The 21,710-nt window shown below is 42.3% G+C and overlaps 1 protein-coding gene across 1 annotated transcript; it reads left to right on the forward strand.

The window, feature by feature from the left end:
- The first annotated feature begins 10,562 nt into the window (after window positions 1-10,562).
- LOC134451825 (uncharacterized) lies at window positions 10,563-17,996 on the forward strand. The gene is made up of 3 exons (XM_063202224.1): window positions 10,563-10,784; window positions 14,691-14,946; window positions 17,767-17,996. Exons 1-3 carry the CDS (start codon window positions 10,563-10,565, stop codon window positions 17,961-17,963), a joined length of 675 nt encoding a protein of 224 aa, XP_063058294.1. The 3' UTR covers window positions 17,964-17,996.
- Window positions 17,997-21,710: the final 3,714 nt, after the last annotated feature.

Below are 21,710 nucleotides of genomic sequence, written 5' to 3' on the forward strand. Positions count from 1 at the left end.
TGTTGCCATATGCTGAACGGGGAATGTCTTTGATTGAAGTGGGTGTCAACAAGACACTGACCCCAAACACAACAGCCGGAAAGCAACATCATTTTACGAGACCAGCAGCATCCAATATGGCCAGCACAATCCCCAGACTTTAATCCAATATAGTTGACTTGGTCTGCAATACCTGTGTTGGCTGTTGGCCCAAGTTGATCCGACGCCATGCATTACAGATGCGAAGAGGTTATGCGAAACGAAGCGAAATCCGTTATATTGCTTTAGGATACTCAGCAAAGTCTTAAGTTTCATTACATTTTCGGATTTCCTGTGAATTAGTGCAGAATTGAATTTCTTGCTATGGAATACAACATACAGTGTCCCTGATGCATTTTTAATAAATTCATATTAATCTGAAGAATTTTGACATCTACTTGTCCTTTTAAAGACACATGGTATTCAAATACAACATGACTCTTATTAAGGTGTTAATATACAACTAATAACTGAAATCATGGTCCCTATTCTGAAGTCAAACATATCTGACCCCATAACAATTAAATGACAAAAGAGAGTTTGAACAGGTTGCAATACATAGTCAATACAGACAACCAGGAATGTTTTGCCCTCAAATTATGACACAATATGCTCCTAATACCTTGCAAACATGGTCCCTATTCTGAAGTCGAAACCTGGTTTAGAGTTAAGTTAACCATGAGGTAGACGTAAATAATTTAATGTTCTAAAGTGAAGATTGGATGTATGTTGACAATGAAAAAACAATGACAATTGACTGCATTTCACAAGATTTATTAAAACACATAAAACCACTATTTAAAATACAAATATTAATAATGACAACGACAACGACAACGGAAAGGAAAGGTAGAGAGACGTGGGTAAACAGACAAGTGAGGACAGAAAGCCAGTGTGTGTGATGGGGGGGGGGGGTTGGACCACCAACCACAGAACAGGGTGGACCGGGCACAATTGTGGCAACAGCGCCTTATCTAGATGGGGGGGGGGGGGGGGGGGACGACCACACAACTATAAAACCACTATTTAAAATACAAATATTAATAATGACAACGACAACGGAAAGGAAAGGTAGAGAGACGTGGGTGAACAGACAAGTGAGGACAGAAAGCCAGTGTGTGTGATGGGGGGGGGGGGGGTTGGACCACCAACCACAGAACAGGGTGGACCGGGTACAATTGTGGCAACAGCGCCTTATCTAGATGGGGGGGGGGACGACACAACTAACACACAACGGGTATTAGCAACATTACCCCGTCACAAACACCTATCTACCCCACCCACCCACCAACCACAGAACAGGGTGGACCGGGTACAATTGTGGCAACAGCGCCTTATCTAGTATTTTACGTGGACAGGGAGCAAGAGGCCCCTGGCCTTGAGGTCTTCAATGCTTGCCTTGATTTCAGGGGTCACGCAACCCGCGCACCGCTTGGAGAAACCCAAAATGGTTTCCATCTTTCCGTCATAGTTCAGGCCCTTGTAGAGCTGCGGGTTTGCGGTGTAGAGCTCAGCTATGGGCGCTGTGGCCACAATTGTACCCCTGTCCACCCTGTTCTTGGAAAATGCCTCGGACATAGTCCGCACTTTCCGGAAAGTCTTCAGCACGGCCTCATACCGGTCAATGACCTCTCTTGGCGTTCGGACTGAAAATGAAAGCAGAGCACAAAGAATTAGTCAAGTCATTATCAATAAGTTTTGTTCTGTGCAAGGCAGAGTATGCACAGTAAAGCGGCTCACTTCCAGAATTTATGCTACACATTCACGAAACCCTTCTGGGGTTTTTCGTGAATGTGTAGCATAAATTCTGGGATGAGCCACTTTTTTCATGATCTTTTGTAAAAGACACCAAAAAAAAGTCTACAGATCAAAGGGGAGTACACAGAGAGAGAGAGAGAGAGAGAGAGAGAGAGAGAGAGAGAGACAGAGAGAGAGAGAGAGAACACTACATTAAAAAAACAATTGAAGCCAGCATATACCTGTATTAAAGTGATACTATCCCATTTTTGGAAATAAGCTGATTGTGCACTTCTCCTTAAGTTGAATGATTGAGTGTTACCTTTCTCCTGTACTTTCAATCGTTCTCCAAGTATAGCAGAGCAGATTTTACCTCCATGCTAGCAATTAACATTGAATCCTATGCGAACAGCTGGCGGCTAGCTCTGTTCGCATAGGATTCAATGTTAATTGTTAGCTTTGAGGTAAAATTTGCACTGCCATACTCAGAGAATGCCTGGAAGTACAGGAGAAAGATAAAACTCAACCATTTAACTCAAGGAGAGGTATATGAGCTTATTTCCAAAAATGGGACAGTATCACTTTAAATAATCAAAACACCTCACACTCTCCCTATCAATCTCAGCCAGTTTCTCTCATGCAGCTCCTCCTCCAGTCTCAGTTTTTCCATTTCCTGAATTTGCTTAACGTCTATGGTGCAAGTTAACCACCACTGATGAAATGAAATGGTCTTTGAGTGCAGTTATTTAAACTTTATTTTTTAAATGTAATTTGTGATGACATCACGTTGGGGACTCCGCCCCATTAAGATTCCGTAATCTGGGGTCTTTCAGTCCCCAGCGTGATGCCACACACTGCTGTATGGGGAAACACTTTTTCATGAAATATGTTTTGTGTTACCCAAACAAATTAAATAGAATGCATAATAGCTTAAAATGTGCAGTACTAACAATAAAGTGGTGAAAGTTAATTATATTTTAACCTGCACCATATCCTTTAATGACTGACAACCATTGGCCTTCAGTTGGTCTGTCTGGTTTCAGCAAGTTTTTGCAATGGTCTTTTGATTTGTTTACAAGCAATGAGAAGTATTTTAACCAGATATTGCTCTTCAGTAGCCACAAACAAATGTCATCTTTTAGTATCTTACAGCACCATATAAGTATAATTTCTAAGTATTCATTATGACTAGCATGTGACACTTTTCATACATACAGAAACATACATATTGACTCCCGAGTGTGCACACAGCATGGAACACTTCATTGTTGGGTCACTGTCTGAATTCCTCTTTTTCTCTCTTGGACTTTTGTTTTGATCATATGGCGATTTTCCTTGCCTATGCAACACAGCTCAAGCATATTGAAGACCCACTCAATCACAGCTGCTGATTTGTCTGTGCATGTGCATGTGTTCTGCTTTATTGCTGACTGTGTGCAAGACTTGTGTATTTGCTTATACACTATGTGGCCATAAGTATTTAGCCACCTGCCTTGACTCGCAAATGAACTTTAGTGCTATCCCATAACTAACCCATAGGCTTCAATATGATACCAGTCCACTTTCTGCAGCTATTACAACTTCAACTCTTCTGTGAAGGCTGTCCACGTGGTTGGGAAATGTTTTTTTTGTTTTTTTTTTGTTTTTAAGGATTTTTGGCAATTTTTGCATGTTTGCATTGGTGAGGTGAAACACTGATGTTGGTTGAGGGGGACTGGTTCTTAATCCCCACTGTAATTCATCCCAACAGTTGTTTTGTAGGGTTCTGATAAGGACTCCGTGCAGGCCAGTCAAGTTCATTCACACCAGACTCTCTCATCCATTCCTTTATGGACCTTGTTCAGTGTGCTGGTGCGCAGTCATGTTGACAGAGAAAAAGCTGTTAGCACAGGGTTGGGCGTATGGAATTGTCCAAAATGCGTTGGTATCCTGAAGCATTCAAAGTTGGAACATTTTGGATAATGTCATGCTTCTTACATTGAGGGAACAGTTTGGAATGGCCCTCTTTCTCTTTCAACATGACTGTGTAACAGCTCACTAAACAAGGTCCATAAAGAAATGCATGAGAGAGTCTGGTGTGAATTAACTTGACTGGCCTACACAGAGTCCTTACCTGAACCCGAAAAAAACACCTTTAGGATGAATTAGAGCGAGAATTAAGTCTCTCTTAACCAACATCAGTGTTTGACCTCACTCATGTACATTTGTAAAAACGGTCAAAATTCCTAAAAACACTCCCCCCACCTCGTGGAAAGCCTTCACAGAAGAGTTGAAGTTGTAATAGCTGCAAAAAGTGGGCCGGCTCCATATTGAACCCTATGGTTTAGGAATGGGATGTCACTTAAGTTCATATGTGAGTCCAGGCAGGTGGCTAAATACTTTTGGCAATATAGTGTATTTGCTTCATGAGATCTTTCCTTTGAAATCAATAAAAGCTGTCCTACTCTTCTCCACTAAAAAGTTTGAGCTTCTGTGTCCACCGGTTTTAATTTGCAGTAATGAAGTACAACAGACACGTGGGCCTCTGGTTGGCTCATTGGAGCTTAGCTCACAACATGTTTGACTGGGCTCTAATGGAGTCTCCAAACCTTCTGGTTGGCTCATTGGAGCTTAGCTTGCAACATGTTTGACTGGGCTCTAATGGAGTCTCCAAATCTCCAAATAATCAATGGTGTGATTAACCACTTCACTTGTCAAACGACTTACGAACCGTGTTTGTGCAAAGCAACATAATTAGTTGGACTACACAGGAGAAGTCGCATGTCTGACGTGCAGCCACTGAAGCCGCAGTGTGCCTGAGGCGCAATGTTGTAGTCATTACCTAATTGCGCACAAAAACTAAAATATCTCTCCTTGCCCAACGAAAACGAGAGAACTTCCAACACCGACCCACACATTTAAAATTCACCACCATCATATGTGAATCCCAGAGCGCACGTCACTGGGAACCAAGATTTTGGCATTCACTTCCATTCAAAGTTAAGCACCCGTGAGCCAACCAGAGGATCACGTGACTGTTGTACTTCATAGGCATCTTTCGCTACATGACATACTGCAAAACTTACTATACTTTGGTCAAACCAGGTCCATATTGCCATTACACTTTGCTACAAGGCATTCAGATTTACCTCTCACAGGATGGGAGGAGTGGGCGCGCTTTTTTTTTCTGGGCGCGGCGGGGCGGACAGAGGGCCCGGAGGACTCCGTCCCACTGCTTGATGAACTTATTGTCGCCGACTCTGCCTTCGGTCTTTCATCTTCCCTGGGTTCTTCTTTAATAGGACAACCCCGGGAGCCTAAAAGAAAGTATATTGTATTTATTTATTCAAGTCAAGAATAAATTGGACATGTTACAAGTGTACGTCTCTTCAACATCAACGGTCAGCAATTATTAGCCTGGTAAACCAGCCTAAATGTGAGACTGGATACGTAATCTAGTCTGGCCCCGCTGAACGATACACAGGGTTCCCACCCTTTTCGTAGACAAAAATTCAAGCACTCTTCAAGCACCCTCCAGCACCAAATTTCAGTTTTTTCCAGCACCTTTAAACGGTAGCCTACTAATTGTGTTTGGCCATGTAAAGATGAGGGTCATAGGAGGGGGCAGGGGAGCCACTATATGGCACAATGATACAAGCATGTAAAGCCATCGGGTCAAGCGTGTAGCCCCTTGGGACACTTTCTCTGTTTTATTTCTCTTATGTGGCTTATTTAGTTAGAATTCCCCTAAATTCTGAGCATTTTCAAGCACTTCACAACAAATTCAAGCATTTTCACAACCATGAAAATGCACAACTGACATTCAAGCATTTTCAAGGAATTCAAGCACCCGCGGGAACACTGGATACAACACGGAGCTTACTAGCTAACAATCGGAGCACTGTTGATGAGTACAACCCATTGTTTTTCGAACCATATCTGTGCCTATAGGCCAACGCTCTGTCATCACTCATTCAAAACCCTGCCCGCATGAATTCAAAACACATCTCTGCGTTGTGATTGGTTTGCCACACTCAGGCGTAGTGTTCAAAAATGTAAGCGGCGCGAGGGCAGACCCACTCCGCCAACCAATTTTGTTTTTGGCTTCCAGCGAGTGGCGCTGGTTTACCAGGCTTAGCAATTATGAGAGGCTATGTGTTTTGTGCGGCACTTTGTTTCTGCAAGTGCTGTATGCTACGGTTATGTCCTCAACTGTAAGTCACTTTGGGTAAAAGCATCTTAACAAATGTGCACTGTATTAATTTGGGATGCACCAATAAGAACATTTTTCAGACGCACTCACTTGCCAACTGCTGCCTCAAAAAATCGCGTTCTTTCTCCAGCTCTTTAATCCTCCTCTCCTGCCAGTCAAACCGCTCCTCCATGAACTGCATTTTTAAATGCAGTTCTAAAAAAATGTTAGAGAGAGAGAGAGAGAGAGAGAGAGAGAGAGAGAGAGAGAGAGAGAGAGAGAGAGAGAGAGAGAGAGAGAGAGAGAGAGAGAGAGAGAGAGAGAAGGGTGGGGGACATTCAAGCAGTCAACCCATCATGCAGTTGGAGGGTGTTTTGCAAAGACACAACAAATAAACACTATTTGTGAACCATGAGCGGTACAAGATCAAAACCAAATGGTTGCGTGACCAACAATGAGTAAATAAAATAATAAGAAATAAATATATTAATAAATTGTAACAAACCTGCATTGGAGCTTGTGGTTGCAATACTGTTAGGAGTCATTGGCGCCGCAGACAGATCCTCCTCTACGGCATTCAGATCCTCCATCTCCACTTTCTCCACATTCTTTGTTTTAGTCCGACGTTTCGGCTGCGGATGTACACATGCATTAAACATGTATCTTTGGACACTGAGAACCAATGAGTGGCATGAGAAATACTTAATGTACATATTGTAGGGTTGTAAAGATAATCGTTTTTGGATCGAATTGTACATATCCTGACCGAATATAATTGTGGGGCCTTTTTCAGGAATAGAGTCAGATCAAACACTGAATCGAATCGGATCGAATCGTTGGCTTCAGAAATCGATGTAACATAAAATTGGCATGAAGCATCTTATTTACACCTTTTTGACTAATGTGAGCTGTGAGTTTGAGAGTTTTGAATCGGATCTATTGGGATTGGATCGGATCGAATCGCTGATTTTTTTTAAAAATCGTAACCGAATCGAATTGAAACCAGTGAATCGAAATCGAATCGGATCGTCTTCTCAATACAAGAGTCACACCCCTAATATATAGTGGTTGCCAGGAATTGTCCTAAGAGGTGCGCTATGTAATAGTTTCAGCTGTTTGCGGCCCATTCACAAATTGTGACTTTTTCCATGGATGCTAAACCAAAGCCATCAAATTCTAAGTCTTCATTATGACTTAATAAGTCATGCAAGAACAATGGGATCTTTTGCCATTTTTTAATTTCAAGGCAGACATTCTCTGCTACTAAACATACTGTACTATGGTTAAAGTCAAACTAGTAAATGGTACTTTATTTCTTAGCAAAAAGTCGAATAAGCAAAAGGCAGCACAACTTCAATGAGCAGCATAGTTGCAATAGGCCTACTAACTCTTGGCGCAAACCTACACAGAGCACCTTTAAACACTGGTGTTGGCTACATGCACTGTGCGCATGGTGAAGACATGCCCCACTGCTCGAGCACGTGAACAGAAGGCATGGTCTGTGCCGCAGTCTACAGCGAATTGTCTGAGCTAGTTATCCTTTCGACGGAAAAAAACACACACACACACGCATACAGACACAGCGTTGTGCAATCAAAAATATATCGTGACTATATTTGAAATGTTGCAAGCACCACCACACAAAAATGCTAATGCACTCATGAGAAATTGTGGCAAAACTTGGAATGTAGCTTGTGAATGCAAGGCGAACCATGCTTTAATTACTTCACTCGATTACCAAAGCATGACATGCTCTGCAACGCCTCAATGCGAAACAGCGAATGCAATGCAATACAATACAAAACGTTCCATAGCAGACTGTGATGACTTCAGCTAATCGGCTACGGTGCTGCAGTTAGCTACGCTTTCCCCAAACGTCTCCGTGGTTGTTCATGTACTATGCAAGGCCTTATGACATTTGTCAAGTTCATATTTGTAACACTGCGATATCTAACGATAACTGCTTCCAAAATGATAAACTTACCATCTTGATAATGAACTTCCTCTTCACCTTTCCGCGTGACTCCTGGCTGTGTCTGTGACTGACGCTCTGCCACTCTCCCCGAACTCAACTACCACACGATCACATACATGTAGACCAAGACCACATGGAGGCGCTGCTACACGTGATGGCAACCAATCAGAATTCAGCACAATCTCAGACTGCTTTGTGGTTGGTGGTTGGGAAGGGAGTCCAATAACAAACATGTCAAATAATAACTCATAGATGGATTTCACTGCATCAGCATTTGTGGCTGGGGTGAACAATTTTATAGGTTGGAAGAAGCGCGCCACCTGAAAGTTTGAAACCATTGGCTGTTCGCGCATAAACCCGGGAACGAGTTCGAGTTGAGGTGTTTGCGGACAGTTTTAATTTAATATGGTGTCACACTATGAATTTCGCAAAAAAATACACTCTCTACAAACGCCACACGAGAAGCACAAGTTTTGCAAATGGATGATGAAACTACGTCTTCTTAAAAAAACAATGAAATGTCCCTGCGGCCATGCTATGAAATTTAAAAAAGCATATGGTGTAAAGGAACCAGCATGGTGAGTAGGCCTACTATACAACGGGCCTCTGCTTTCTGTGTATAAGTATTTACAAATTAATAATTAGGCATACATTTTAAATGCTGATTGACAGAGAGTGGAGGATTGAGGCACAGTGGAAGAGTCAGAGCATGCATGTAGATGTAATAATGATTTGATAGTAATCCTCACAGAATTCCAACTGGAAATTACTTGATAAACTGCACTGCGTCAGGGGGTTAGTCCAATAATGTTTTTAGTAAACCAGGTTAGTGCAATAATAGTCATGAATGTCGTGTTGACCATTTAAAAGCCCGGAATCATAATAACACCTGCAAACACCCATATGGAAACGATTTAGTAAAACTTAGTAGAACTTATGGATCTACTTATATGATTTACTCCTGAAAGTGGCCCCTTTTGGTGTTTTCTCATACATACTTTATATGATTTACTCCTGAAAGTGGCCTCTTTTGGTGTTTTCTCATACATACATATACAATTTTAGCAGTTTCCAAAATTATATATGTTTCATGTTATACACATTTCCTAAAAAATATATATTCATTTTCAATGTCATATGAAATGTTTTAGAAGTCATATAAAGAGTACAAAATGTATGTATGAGTTTACTGAATCGTTTCCATATGGGCAGGGACAAGGATTTTTACATTTATTGAACGTGATGAAGCCCTTGCAGGAAACAACCAAGCGTTAGAAGGCCTACTAACAAAGACCGAATTATAGTACTCGCTTGCAAGCAAGGGCAGGAAATCACGGACAGCAAAAGTAGGCCGACTGGATCAGTAGGAGATCAGATGACAGACCCTTGTGGATAATTTCTCATCATTTCAACAATAGTAAAACATTACTTGTACTTATGTACTTCAAATTACATTTAAAAGTTAGTACTTAGTACTTTTGTTTAATTGTGTATACTTTTACTTTTAGGCTACTAGAGTAAATATTCCACAGGATACTCTTATTTTTATTTGAACACTTCTTCCACTTCTGGGTTGACTAACTTTGTGTGATATACGTCCATATAAGGGCGTGGCATATATTGTATACTCTGTTATTGTACAGAAGTACATAAAATGCAGTAGTTAATATTTATTGATGCTTACAAAATATGGCATCTGCTACTATAGTATACATCATTGTTTTAGAAGACTGCTGATTTCATCCTGCACACTGCACATTTTCCACACTGGTTGTGTAGGCACTTGTAGGACATTCATCTTAATTTTGGATCACTGCAATCATATAGCCAATATTAACCTTAGTCTGTCGTTGCCAGGATTTGCCGAGATACTTGTCACAAAGGGAAATCAGTCTTCAGGTCTATCCGAAAAGGTTCCCTTTTTGAAAATTCTCATGTTGGGCTTCATACATGGATGGAATTCATATACAGGTGAGTGTGTGTGTGTGTGTGTGTGTGTGTGTGTGTGTGTGTGTGTGTGTGTGTGTGTGTGTGTGTGCGTGCGCGCGTTTGAAGATTCTCAATGAAAAATTCTTGAAATTCTATTGACAATTTACATTTGGAGTTATAGCTCTGTTCACAAGAGCCCCCTAATTTCCATAAGCACCTTGAAATGGCAGAGAGTTAGGGGGTCGCAGCAGTTTTCAATTTCCTCCCCACCATGACAGGGAGATAGATATTCCCCCGGTCGATCTGACATCACCAAGTGATCTAGGATCAACGCTTGCTTGGTCCAGGATCAATTTTACCGCAAGCCAATCCGGGATCATGCTCTTTTTACGTGGATGTTTAAGCTGTGCTCTCAATGCGAAATGTGACCAAACCAAGAGAATTCCTAAAGCCATAATTATCATTATTATTATTATTATTGTTATTATTATTACATTTTTCTTAATTTTTTCCACATGGATGTTTACACCGTTATTCATACAAAAATGTGCCAAAACCAAAACAATTCCTCACTCTAACTGTGCAAAGGCATGTTTTACTGTGGGCTGCAGTACGACTCCCTTTTCACTACACCACAACATGAGTGCTTCAGCAAAGAAATACATGGTTTTACATTTGATTAGAAGACTAATGTAATTTCATTTTAAGACAACAGCCATAGCTAATTGTTTGATGTTCTGCTACAGGTTTACCCAAGGTCTTCACCTTCGTCAGATTGACCTGATTCAAGAGGGCATAACTGGCAGCTCTGCAACTCTGTCAAAATTTGCGGACAAGCTAAGAAGAGTCTGCAAATCTGCAATGAAAAGGATAAGAAGGAGAGGCAAGCAGGTGGTCGGGAATAGAGGGGAACTAGTCTTGATCGATGAAAGCAAATTCGGCCATAAAAGAAAGGTATGTGTTTGTAAATATTGTGTTAAGATAAAGTACTTCCAAGACGTACAATCAGAGATAGCAACCTGGGTCCAGGTTACCATCTCTAATTGCACTGTTGTAAGTTATATGTCTTAGCTGTGTGTATTTTGGTTGTTTACAGGGTGATGCAAAACAGACACATTTATTAATCAACTGACATTCTAAGGTTCAAAAAAAGGCAGGACGCCAAGGCACTCTTCTAAGATAAAACCGCTTTATTAACAAGGCTAGTTCATGTTTGAACTTAAATAATTAAAAATACTGCCACTGCCAACATGTTTCGGCCCGCTACAGGGCCTTCATCAGGGCACAAGGAGAATCAAGCAGTGTAGCACACAAGAGTCTCAAACACACTAATCAATCAGCTGATTGACTCAAGGTGACGTAGGCGGAGTCTGCTCCTGCAGAGCTGCAAGGTACATACTAACAACCACAACAATAGAAAGATGCCAGTGGCAGTCTTAACAAGGCCGACAGGCGGACAACAGATGCGTCCCTCTATGCCAGTTCCAACTATGCCATTCCTCCCCCCCCAAACGCCCCCCTGGCCTCCTCCTAGCCTGTCAACGCCCCCCGAGGATGTACTTTTTGTTTATTGGTCATCATGGACACTCCAAATATTGTGGCAGGCAGCAAGGCAGCAAAATGGCGAGACATGGCTTTATTTTTTTGCAGTTTTGGGTATAATAAGCTTATCATCATTCTTGGATTTGGAAAAGAACCATAGGCTATGATTTGAAATTTCACATAGCCTAGATGAAGTAGGCTACATTACAAATTACCAGACATTTATTAGGCCTAACAACCTTTAGTATCACGCCATTTCAGCATTATGTGCATGTGGGAAAGAATCTAAACATCGACAAATAATAAATAAATAAAACCGTTTGGGTAAATCATGCGCTTATGGGTTGACCCTTTAGGTGAATTATGGACTTTTTTTCAATTCTTGGGTTGCTGCTGACGTCATAGTGCTGCCCCCTGGTGGTGATCTACCGCTGCTGGTGGACAACCTGGGCTTGGAGCCATTGAAACCCATTCAAAACTTCATTTTTTCGATCTGACACAGAATATTTTTAATTATACCTAAAGACACACCATTGGACTTGTTTAAAAGCTGAGAACCTCAGCTTTCCATAACTGAAAGCGGTATTTTCCTAGCATCTACCAATCCGAAGGTAGCCCACTTTAAGTGCGGAATTACTTTTCTAAAGATAGCGTTTTGTTTCCTTGGAAACGGACGCGGTTTATGTGTTACGCATACGCTATTTGACTCGGTTTTGCACTATTATGGATGAATTTCCAATCTTGACATGTTAATGGACAATCTATGCGAATTTCATAATGTGTTTTTATGTGATATGGGAGTAAATGTGTTTACATCCCGTCTGGGATTTGTTAAACTAGCTGGCCCGCTAGTTAGCTAGCAAGTGCTAGGTCTCTACACTACATCATGTCAAAAGTGGAAAGATTTGCCGACACTCAAGGCTGTGGATATAATGAACTGGTTCTGTGAATGTTCTCAGAATGTTTTGCTTTGACAAATTGCTGATATTATAGCATTACATCCAAATCCTGGTGTTTCTTTGTTTATGCTTGGGCCATTGAGACAGATCGATTCTAATATCTATTACCAGAGAGAGTTTATTTCTGCTATTACTTACTTGCTAGCTAACTAGCGAACTAGCTAACAAATCCCAGACGGGCGTACTGTTAACACATTTTACTCCCATGTTACATAAAAACGCATTTTGAAACTCGCACAGATTGTCCATTAGAATGTCAAGATTAGAAATTCATCCATAATAATGCAAACCCGAGTCAAATAGCGTATGCGTAACACATAAACCGCGTCCGTTTCCAAGGAAACAAAACGCTATCTTTAGAAAAGTAATTCTGCACTTAAAGTAGGCTACCTTCGGATTGGTAGATGCTAGGAAAATACCGTTTTCAGGTATGGAAAGCTGAGGTTCTCAGCTTTTAAACAAGACCCATGGTGTGTCTTAAGGTCTAATTAAAAATATTCTGTCGAACATCGAACAAATGTACTTTTGAATGGGTTTCAATGGCTCCAAGCCAGGGTTGTCCACCATTTCAAATTCGCGCGCTCCAGTGAAGGGGCATTCTGACGTAACTGCAACCCAAGAATACCAGCTTCACCGTCAAGGCACAAAGCAGTGAACTTCCGTGCCAGAGTTTATCAAATGCACACGACTGCAAAGCAATTACGAAAGACGCGTTCTCTCCTGTACTCTCTCTGAGCGCAACGAAAAGCACCATTGCCCTTCCAAATGGCAGTTGGTTTGATTTTTTAAACTCACTGCAGCATTATTTTTAAAAACACGCATTTTGTGCATTAATAACGTGAAACTCAATTACCCAGAATGCTGCACGTGAGCTCTCTACCCGGGTGATTCTGGAAAACAAACATGGCGACAACTCGCTTTACTACCTTAATAATGTGTTAATCCGACGCTAGATTTCTTAACTGATGAAAATCGAAGGCAGAAATCAACATTGTAGTGTCTAAATATGAGGTCGATTGGTCTATTTGTGGCGTACATCACGATCGGCTGAGTTGTTGGCCTCACGTTTGTCAGTTAGCCTGTGGCTAGGCTACTTTTCGCCAACGTTAGCATCCGGTTTAGTATAGAAAGGCTATGCTTGCACGCATTCGCTCCGTAGTCTGCCGCCTTGTGGCCACAGGAAGGAACAATTTAAAGAAAGCGTTTCAGACGGACAACAATTGAATGAAAGCGTTTCAGACGGACAACAATTTAATGAAAGCGTTTCAGACGGACGGAAATTTAATGAAAGCGTTTCAGACGGACGGACGGTCAGACAGACCCTGTTATAGAGATGCTGGACGCATCTAAAAATGTTAAATACATGAAGAGTATCACATAACTGTAAAGAAAAACAAAAAGACATTACAAAGCTCGATGGTTCAAAGAAAAGATATCATATCTATATTGTCATTAAGACCAGGGAAACGCATGGCATTAAGCCTATGTATCCAGCGACCCTCTTTCTGATTCAACATCTTCTGTCTGTCTCCTCTTCTAGGAGAGAGAGGGACATGATCAATACCTAATGCAGAAAAAGTTGCAAGATTATCATTATGCATGTCCTTAAAATGTTTTACCATGGCATAGTCATAGTTTTTAACTTTAGCAGCATATCTATGCTCAGCAAGTCTATCCTGAAGCCGGCGTTTTATCCTCCCCACATAGAAAGCAACACACTGCGAGCATTTCAAAATGTAAACAACATACTCAGTTTTGCAATTAATGAAATGTTTTGTTGTGTAGGTTTGCTGTGTGACAGGGTGAGTAAATGTTTTAACCTTTGTCACAACATCACAAATGCTACAATGGCCACACTTAAAGGTGCCGTTTGGAATTTTTGGAAGCCAAGTATTTTGTGGTCTCGCAGGGAGGTGACTGTGTACTAACTTATCACCCAGTGTAGGAGCTCTTTTGAAAGAGAACACTGGGGGATCTTGAAACACATCACTTAATAGATCATCACATTCAAAAAGGTGCCAATTTCTTTTGATTATCCTTCGTATTCCATCAGCCTGAGTACTGTAACATGTGGAGACATTCTAAGGTTGTCCAGAGTATCTTGCATTGCTTCCTCCTTGCCTCCATCTGCTCCACTGCTTCCAGCTTCTTGACTTTGTAGTTACGTCATTGGTTATTTTGAAGATTATTATTTTATATATTTATCAGAGTCAGATGTCACAATCCTGCTCCTCTTTCACTATTTTGTTTCATGTTCACAGGACTGTTCAATTGAAGGCAAAAGCCCAGCATGATACTGAAAGTCCGAATGAAGTCTTGTTTTCTGTAATCACTGAATCTTTAAATTTGTGAATTTCAGTATAACAGAGGACGGGCCAGTAACCGAAGTTCGTGGGTCTTTGGGATGCTAGGGGTCAAGGGTGATAGAAGGAGACCCATACTGAAGATTGTGCATCGCCGGTCAGCAGCTCATCTTGTGCCACTGATAAAGAAGCACATTCGGCAGGGAAGCGCAGTCGTTTCAGATGGATGGCGTTCATACCACCACCTTCGGGATGAAGGCTATAATCATCTGACTGTCAACCATCAGGAAAACTTTGTGGACCCCATTACAGGTGCATTATTTTGTACACTATTTATAACCTTTCACTATGTGTGCCTTAAAAGGCTTTATCTGGCGTTGCATCATGTAAGGGTGTTTTTAGCATGTTTGGTGTGAAATATGATCACCTGAGAGCAAAATCAAGAATTGAAACGGTTTTGAGAAAGTTTGATTACATTAGCCAGTGCTACAGCACTGGACCGTATAGAAGATAGGCCCATACGGAAAGGATGTAGACCAGTTCTCACTACCCAGCTCCGTGGAGCCTGACTGGCCTTCGCCAGGAACCACCAGAATTGGCAGGTTCGCACTGTCGCCCAGCACTCTTCACGGACGAAAGCAGGTTGACTCTAACTGCATGTGACAGACGTGAGAGGGTATGGAGACACCATGAGAGTGATATACGGCATGGAACATCGTTCAGCATGACCGGTTCGGCGCCAGTGGCGAACCTGCCAATTCTGGTGTTTCCTGGCGAAGGCCAGTTGGGCTCCACGGTGATGGGTAGTGAGAACTGGCCCAACTACAGGCCGCCTGGCCCTCATTCCACCCTCATGGAATCTGTTTCTGACAGTCTGGTCAGAATTTTGCATGCCAGTGGCCCGCTGGAGGTCTCCTTGAAGGAACCTATCCATACTTCTCCTGGACCACACCGCAGACAGACGGAGAAATCTGTCCTGTTGTTGGGTGGTGGCCCTTTGTGGGCCTTGTACGGCTCTCCTGGAGTACTGGCCAGTCTTTTTTGAAAACATTCAAACGCGTGGGAGAGTACACTAGGACAGTGTTTCCCAACCAGGGGTACGTGTACCACTAGGGGTACGCGAGCACATTGCAGGGGGTACTTGGAAAAGTGTTATTATTATAGCAAATGTATGAAGCAGCCACATCAGGACTGTGAAAATGATATAGAAAATTGATTAGGGGGTACTCATGGCACAACTAAGATGCTTAGGGGGTACGCAAGACTAAAAAGGTTGGGAAACACTGCACTAGGAGACACCCCTAACATTACCCCACCTGACCTACAGACGAACCATCTTGACTAAGTTGGACTGCCTGTGCGACTCCACAAGGTTGGAGATGACGCATAATGACAGCAAGCGAATAAAAAAGATCAGTGTAGTCAAAAAACGCAAAGAAAAATTGCTTCATCAGCAATTCGCTTCATCAGCAGCACCAAATCGAACTGCCAACCACTGACTAACTCATTCCAGATTTGGGGGGTGGTTCGTTATTGACACTCCTGTCTACACCATGTCCGTTGCACCTGGGTCGAGGGTAGTGGAATTTATTTACAGGTGTCTATGCTTCTAAACTGACTAGGTTGAAAACTCCAATGCACCAATTTATGTCTGCAATCGACTCGACATGAAGTGTTCCTCTAATTATTTTGAGCAGTGTAGTTTATACTAGTCCATGTAAGAGAAAACCCCAAAAGGGGCCGCTTTCAGGAGTAAATCATACATGGCATATACTGCATATCAGTCTGAAGAAAGTAAAAGTCACTTTTACTTTCTTCAGTGTTGTACCTCTTCGTCCTGCACCTGGCCTCAACGAAGTGTGATGTGCACACTGCTACCTTCTTTGAATATACTGCATATCATACATATTTAAAATATCATTTTCACAAGTTTTGCTACATCCTTTCCGTATGGGGGGCTTGGAGTACACCACTTCTCAAAAGGACAACATTTAAACCTAAATCTTACAGGGTTCCAAATAATACCAAACTTACCTGGTAGTAGGCTACACGAAGAGGCTCTAAACACAAGCCAAAATTTTCCCGATTCTTCATGTCCACTTAGGCTCGTGTTTAGGGACTCTTCATGTACTACCAGGTAAGTGTGGTATGAGGGATCTTGTACATTACAACGTGGCATGTCGTGGCGGGGTGGAGGGACGCGTGGGCAGTGAAAGTACATGGAAACAGATTAGTCCTTGCACACCAGCAATGCGATAGCGTGGTATAAGCGGGGCGGTAGCAGCGCGGAAGCAGAGCGAGAATCGGAAAATCCTACTCGAGCGGAGTTTTTCCGCCGGTCCGTGCATTGAAATGAACTGTGTACTCACGCTGAGGGTGCGGGGGTCAGGCAGCGCGGTACAGTGACTGTGCTGTCTGGTGTGAGGCCAGTTTCTCACTAAAGCATGGCGGGGGGCAGCGCGTGTGCGGGGCGGGTTTGGAGCGGTACGTTCTACTCTGCATTTCACTCCAGACAGCCCACGGTCACTGTACCGCACTACGTGACCCCCGCCCCCTCAGCGTGAGCGCACAGTTCATTTCAATGGGCACTGCGCGCGGACCGACGGAAAAAATCAGCTCAAGTTGGATTGTCCTATTACCGTGCTGCTTCCGCCCCGCTACTGCATGGCTGGTGTGCAAGGACTAATCTGTTTTCATGTACTTTCACTGATCGCGGGTACCTCCGCTACGCAACGCCACGCTTTAGTGAGAAAGAGGCCTGAAAGGCAGACTTGAACGCACCGCTCCAAACCGGCCCCGCGCACGGCCACGTGCTGCCGCCCCGCCACGCTTTAGTGAGAAACAGGCCTGGAACCCTGTAAGAGTTTTAAATGTTGTCCTTTTGAGAAGTGGTGTACTCCAAGGCCCTGTCTTCTATACGGTCAGGTGCTGTGGCTAGAGGCTACTTTATCAAAACCCTTTCAATTGTCGTGATTTTGCTCTCAGGTCATCATATTTCACACCAAACATGCAAAAACACCCGTAAATGCTCCACCGCCAGATAAATCATTTAAGGCACTGCATGTTTTGTAATGGCAATAAAGGCATTCATTCTATTCTCTATTCTATTCTCTAATTTCATTGTACAAATAGGTGCCCATACACAGAATCTGGAACGGCTTTGGGGTACTTGCAAGTCAACTGTATGGCGCTTAAGAGGGAACCGAACAGAACAGATGTTGAGAGCCCACCTTGATGTGATGGAGTGGACCCACTGGCGTGGAAACCATCATAGGGATGGACCACTAGGGATGCTGTTACATGACATAAAGAAAAAATATCCTCTGTAATTTAAAAAAAAAAAATTCCCACATTTCTGTGGTAGGAGGCACCAATAACAAATTATCATACTTCTTCAAAATGTGGTGTACTTTTTGTGGTGTGTTGTTTGCAAAAGGTGCTCCTCATGTTTATATATATATAGTTGTATTCATATTTTACATTTTTAAATGTTTTTTTTTTTAATTATTATTGGTGTCTTCCAGTCTCCCCCCGCTCTGTCTGTACTCTCTTACCCCTGTCTGTTTCCCACTGTCCCTCCTCTACCTTCACCTTTTCTTGTTTTATTATTAGTAGTATTATTATTACTATTATTATTAATAATAATTTTATCGTTTTATTGTAATTGTATTGGTTTTACAAGGGCCCGAGCTATGACGGAAAGATGGAAACCATTTTGGGTTTCTCCAAGCGGTGCGCGGGTTGCGTGACCCCTGAAATCAAGGCAAGCATTGAAGACCTCAAGGCCAGGGGCCTCTTGCTCCCTGTCCACGTAAAATACTAGATAAGGCGCTGTTGCCACAATTGTACCCGGTCCACCCTGTTCTGTGGTTGGTGGGTGGGTGGGGTAGATAGGTGTTTGTGACGGGGTAATGTTGCTAATACCCGTTGTGTGTTAGTTGTGTCGTCCCCCCCCCATCTAGATAAGGCGCTGTTGCCACAATTGTACCCGGTCCACCCTGTTCTGTGGTTGGTGGTCCAACCCCCCCCCCCCCCCATCACACACACTGTCTTTCTGTCCTCACTTGTCTGTTTACCCACGTCTCTCTACCTTTCCTTTCCGTTGTCGTTGTCATTATTAATATTTGTATTTTAAATAGTGGTTTTATAGTTGTGTGGTCGTCCCCTCCCCCCCATCTAGATAAGGCGCTGTTGCCACAATTGTGCCCGGTCCACCCTGTTCTGTGGTTGGTGGTCCAACCCCCCCCACTTCCCCCCCACCCCCCCATCACACACACTGTCTTTCTGTCCTCACTTGTCTGTTTACCCACGTCTCTCTACCTTTCCTTTCCGTTGTCGTTGTCGTTGTCATTATTAATATTTGTATTTTAAATAGTGGTTTTATGTGTTTTAATAAATCTTGTGAAATGCAGTCAATTGTCATTGTTTTTTCATTGTCAACATACATCCAATCTTCACTTTAGAACATTAAATTATTTACGTCTACCTCATGGTTAACTTAACTCTAAACCAGGTTTCGACTTCAGAATAGGGACCATGTTTGCAAGGTATTAGGAGCATATTGTGTCATAATTTGAGGGCAAAACATTCCTGGTTGTCTGTATTGACTATGTATTGCAACCTGTTCAAACTCTCTTTTGTCATTTAATTGTTATGGGGTCAGATATGTTTGACTTCAGAATAGGGACCATGATTTCAGTTATTAGTTGTATATTAACACCTTAATAAGAGTCATGTTGTATTTGAATACCATGTGTCTTTAAAAGGACAAGTAGATGTCAAAATTCTTCAGATTAATATGAATTTATTAAAAATGCATCAGGGACACTGTATGTTGTATTCCATAGCAAGAAATTCAATTCTGCACTAATTCACAGGAAATCCGAAAATGTAATGAAACTTAAGACTTTGCTGAGTATCCTAAAGCAATATAACGGATTTCGCTTCGTTTCGCATAACCTCTTCGCATCTGTAATGCATGGCGTCGGATCAACTTGGGCCAACAGCCAACACAGGTATTGCAGACCAAGTCAACTATATTGGATTAAAGTCTGGGGATTGTGCTGGCCATATTGGATGCTGCTGGTCTCGTAAAATGATGTTGCTTTCCGGCTGTTGTGTTTGGGGTCAGTGTCTTGTTGACACCCACTTCAATCAAAGACATTCCCCGTTCAGCATATGGCAACATGACGTCTTCCAGTAGGCCTTGAGGCACTCAGACTGATCCTGGATCCCTGCTATGTGGGTAAAAACACAAAATTCAACTGTGCAAAGAGCATGGTGCAAACAAACATCATGGTATACGGAGATGTTTTTATGCAATGTGGTAGTCATTATTTTGAGGCTGTATTACAGGAAATTGCAGTGTCCATAAACTGCTTTCATAGTGAAATGCTTAGCAGAGGCTGAGCAATGCCTGACTTCAGAATAGGGAACAAATCCCAGCTAATAAGCAAATGATTGGTAGGTATTACTGATATTTGAGTGCTTGCTCTTATTGAACCAGTGTCCACTTCAGAACAGGGAGCTATCTTCTAGTTGTTAGGAAGTGTTTGTCACAGCACCAAGCCAGTCATCCAAACCCTTCAGGTTGACCCATCATGTTTTCTTATTCAACATCTGTTTTCATACAGTTTAGGGGTTATTCACACAGTGTGCCAGGAGTGTAATACCCATCTTATTATGGCACTTACTACCTACTCATAAAGAGAAGTCTTGGCCTATTAGGACCTTACTAAGGTTATAATGGTAATAAACCCCTAATTGTGCAAGAGCAAGATATTTGCTAATACATGCCTTATAAATGTTTTGTTTTGCTTAGTACATGCCTTACAAGTAACTTGTACTTGCATTAACATTGTACTTATTAGTGGCTAATAGCGGATAGCTAAAATAAAGTGTTACCATTATTATTATTATATGGTGTCTGTTGACAGGTCCTTATTAGATTCATATGCTGTTGTAACTATTGAATAGGCCTATGTTATTCAATGCAGAGTTGAACACATCTTACTGAATTTTTACATGAAGTTGTGTGAGTGCGTGTGTTCATGTGTGCATGTGACTATGCACTTGTGTATGTAGGTTAACTCTTATAAACCCAGGTCATTACTGTTTGAGCAGTTCCCAAATATTCACTAACATAACAATACAAACCATTTATCTTCTAGTGAAATAGTCAGACTTCACTTAGGAATGCAGCAAACTTAATGCAGCATTGCACTTCCAAAGCCAAAAACTCCTACAGTGCCCTGGCTTTTAAGACACTGTAAACCATTTGAACAAATAAATCCCTACAATGAATGACACTGGTACACACACAGGCACACAGTCAGGCAGGCATGCACGCACGCAAGCACACACACAGGTATGGCAAGCACACACACACATGCACACGCGCACACGCACACGCACACACACACACACACAAAGGAGTTAACCGATGAAAAGAGGGACACCAGAGAGAGAGAGAGAGAGAGAAAGAAACAGAGAGAGAGAGAGAGAGAGAGAGAGAGAGAGAGAGAGAGAGAGAGAGAGAGAGAGAGAGAGAGAGAGAGAGAGAGAGAGAGAGACAGGCAGGCAGGCAGGCAGGCAGGGACACAGAGGGTGGGTCTGTGCTCATTTAATCTTGTAGACAAATGTAACACATGGCAAAGGGGAGCACTCAGGCAGTTATAAATCCATACATCACTGATCTGAAATCTTTAGGGGATGTTAGAGGTCAGTGCCCAAGGCTGTGATGTTATAGGAGGCTGGATTGGTCATCTGGCATACTGGGCATTTTCCCAGTGGACCATGCTGGTTTTTGTTGGTGCTGTTTTTTTTTCCTTTTAGGGACCGGCCCACCATTGACTGTAGATGGGACTAATCTTAAAGAGGCACTAGGTAGGATGACGTAATTTGAGTGTTGCCCGTCGCATGCCTGTCTCAAAATCTACACGGGAATGAAAAAATGCTGTTCAAATAAACTCGCTGTGAGACTGGACCGGAATGCCAGCAGTTGATACAAATCTGAATACGGTATAAAGCGATGCTTCAAGTGAAAAGTGTTTCTCACGACACTTGTTCGGTCCGAC

This window comes from Engraulis encrasicolus, chromosome 7 (assembly GCF_034702125.1).
Source record: "Engraulis encrasicolus isolate BLACKSEA-1 chromosome 7, IST_EnEncr_1.0, whole genome shotgun sequence".
Lineage (NCBI taxonomy): Eukaryota > Metazoa > Chordata > Actinopteri > Clupeiformes > Engraulidae > Engraulis > Engraulis encrasicolus.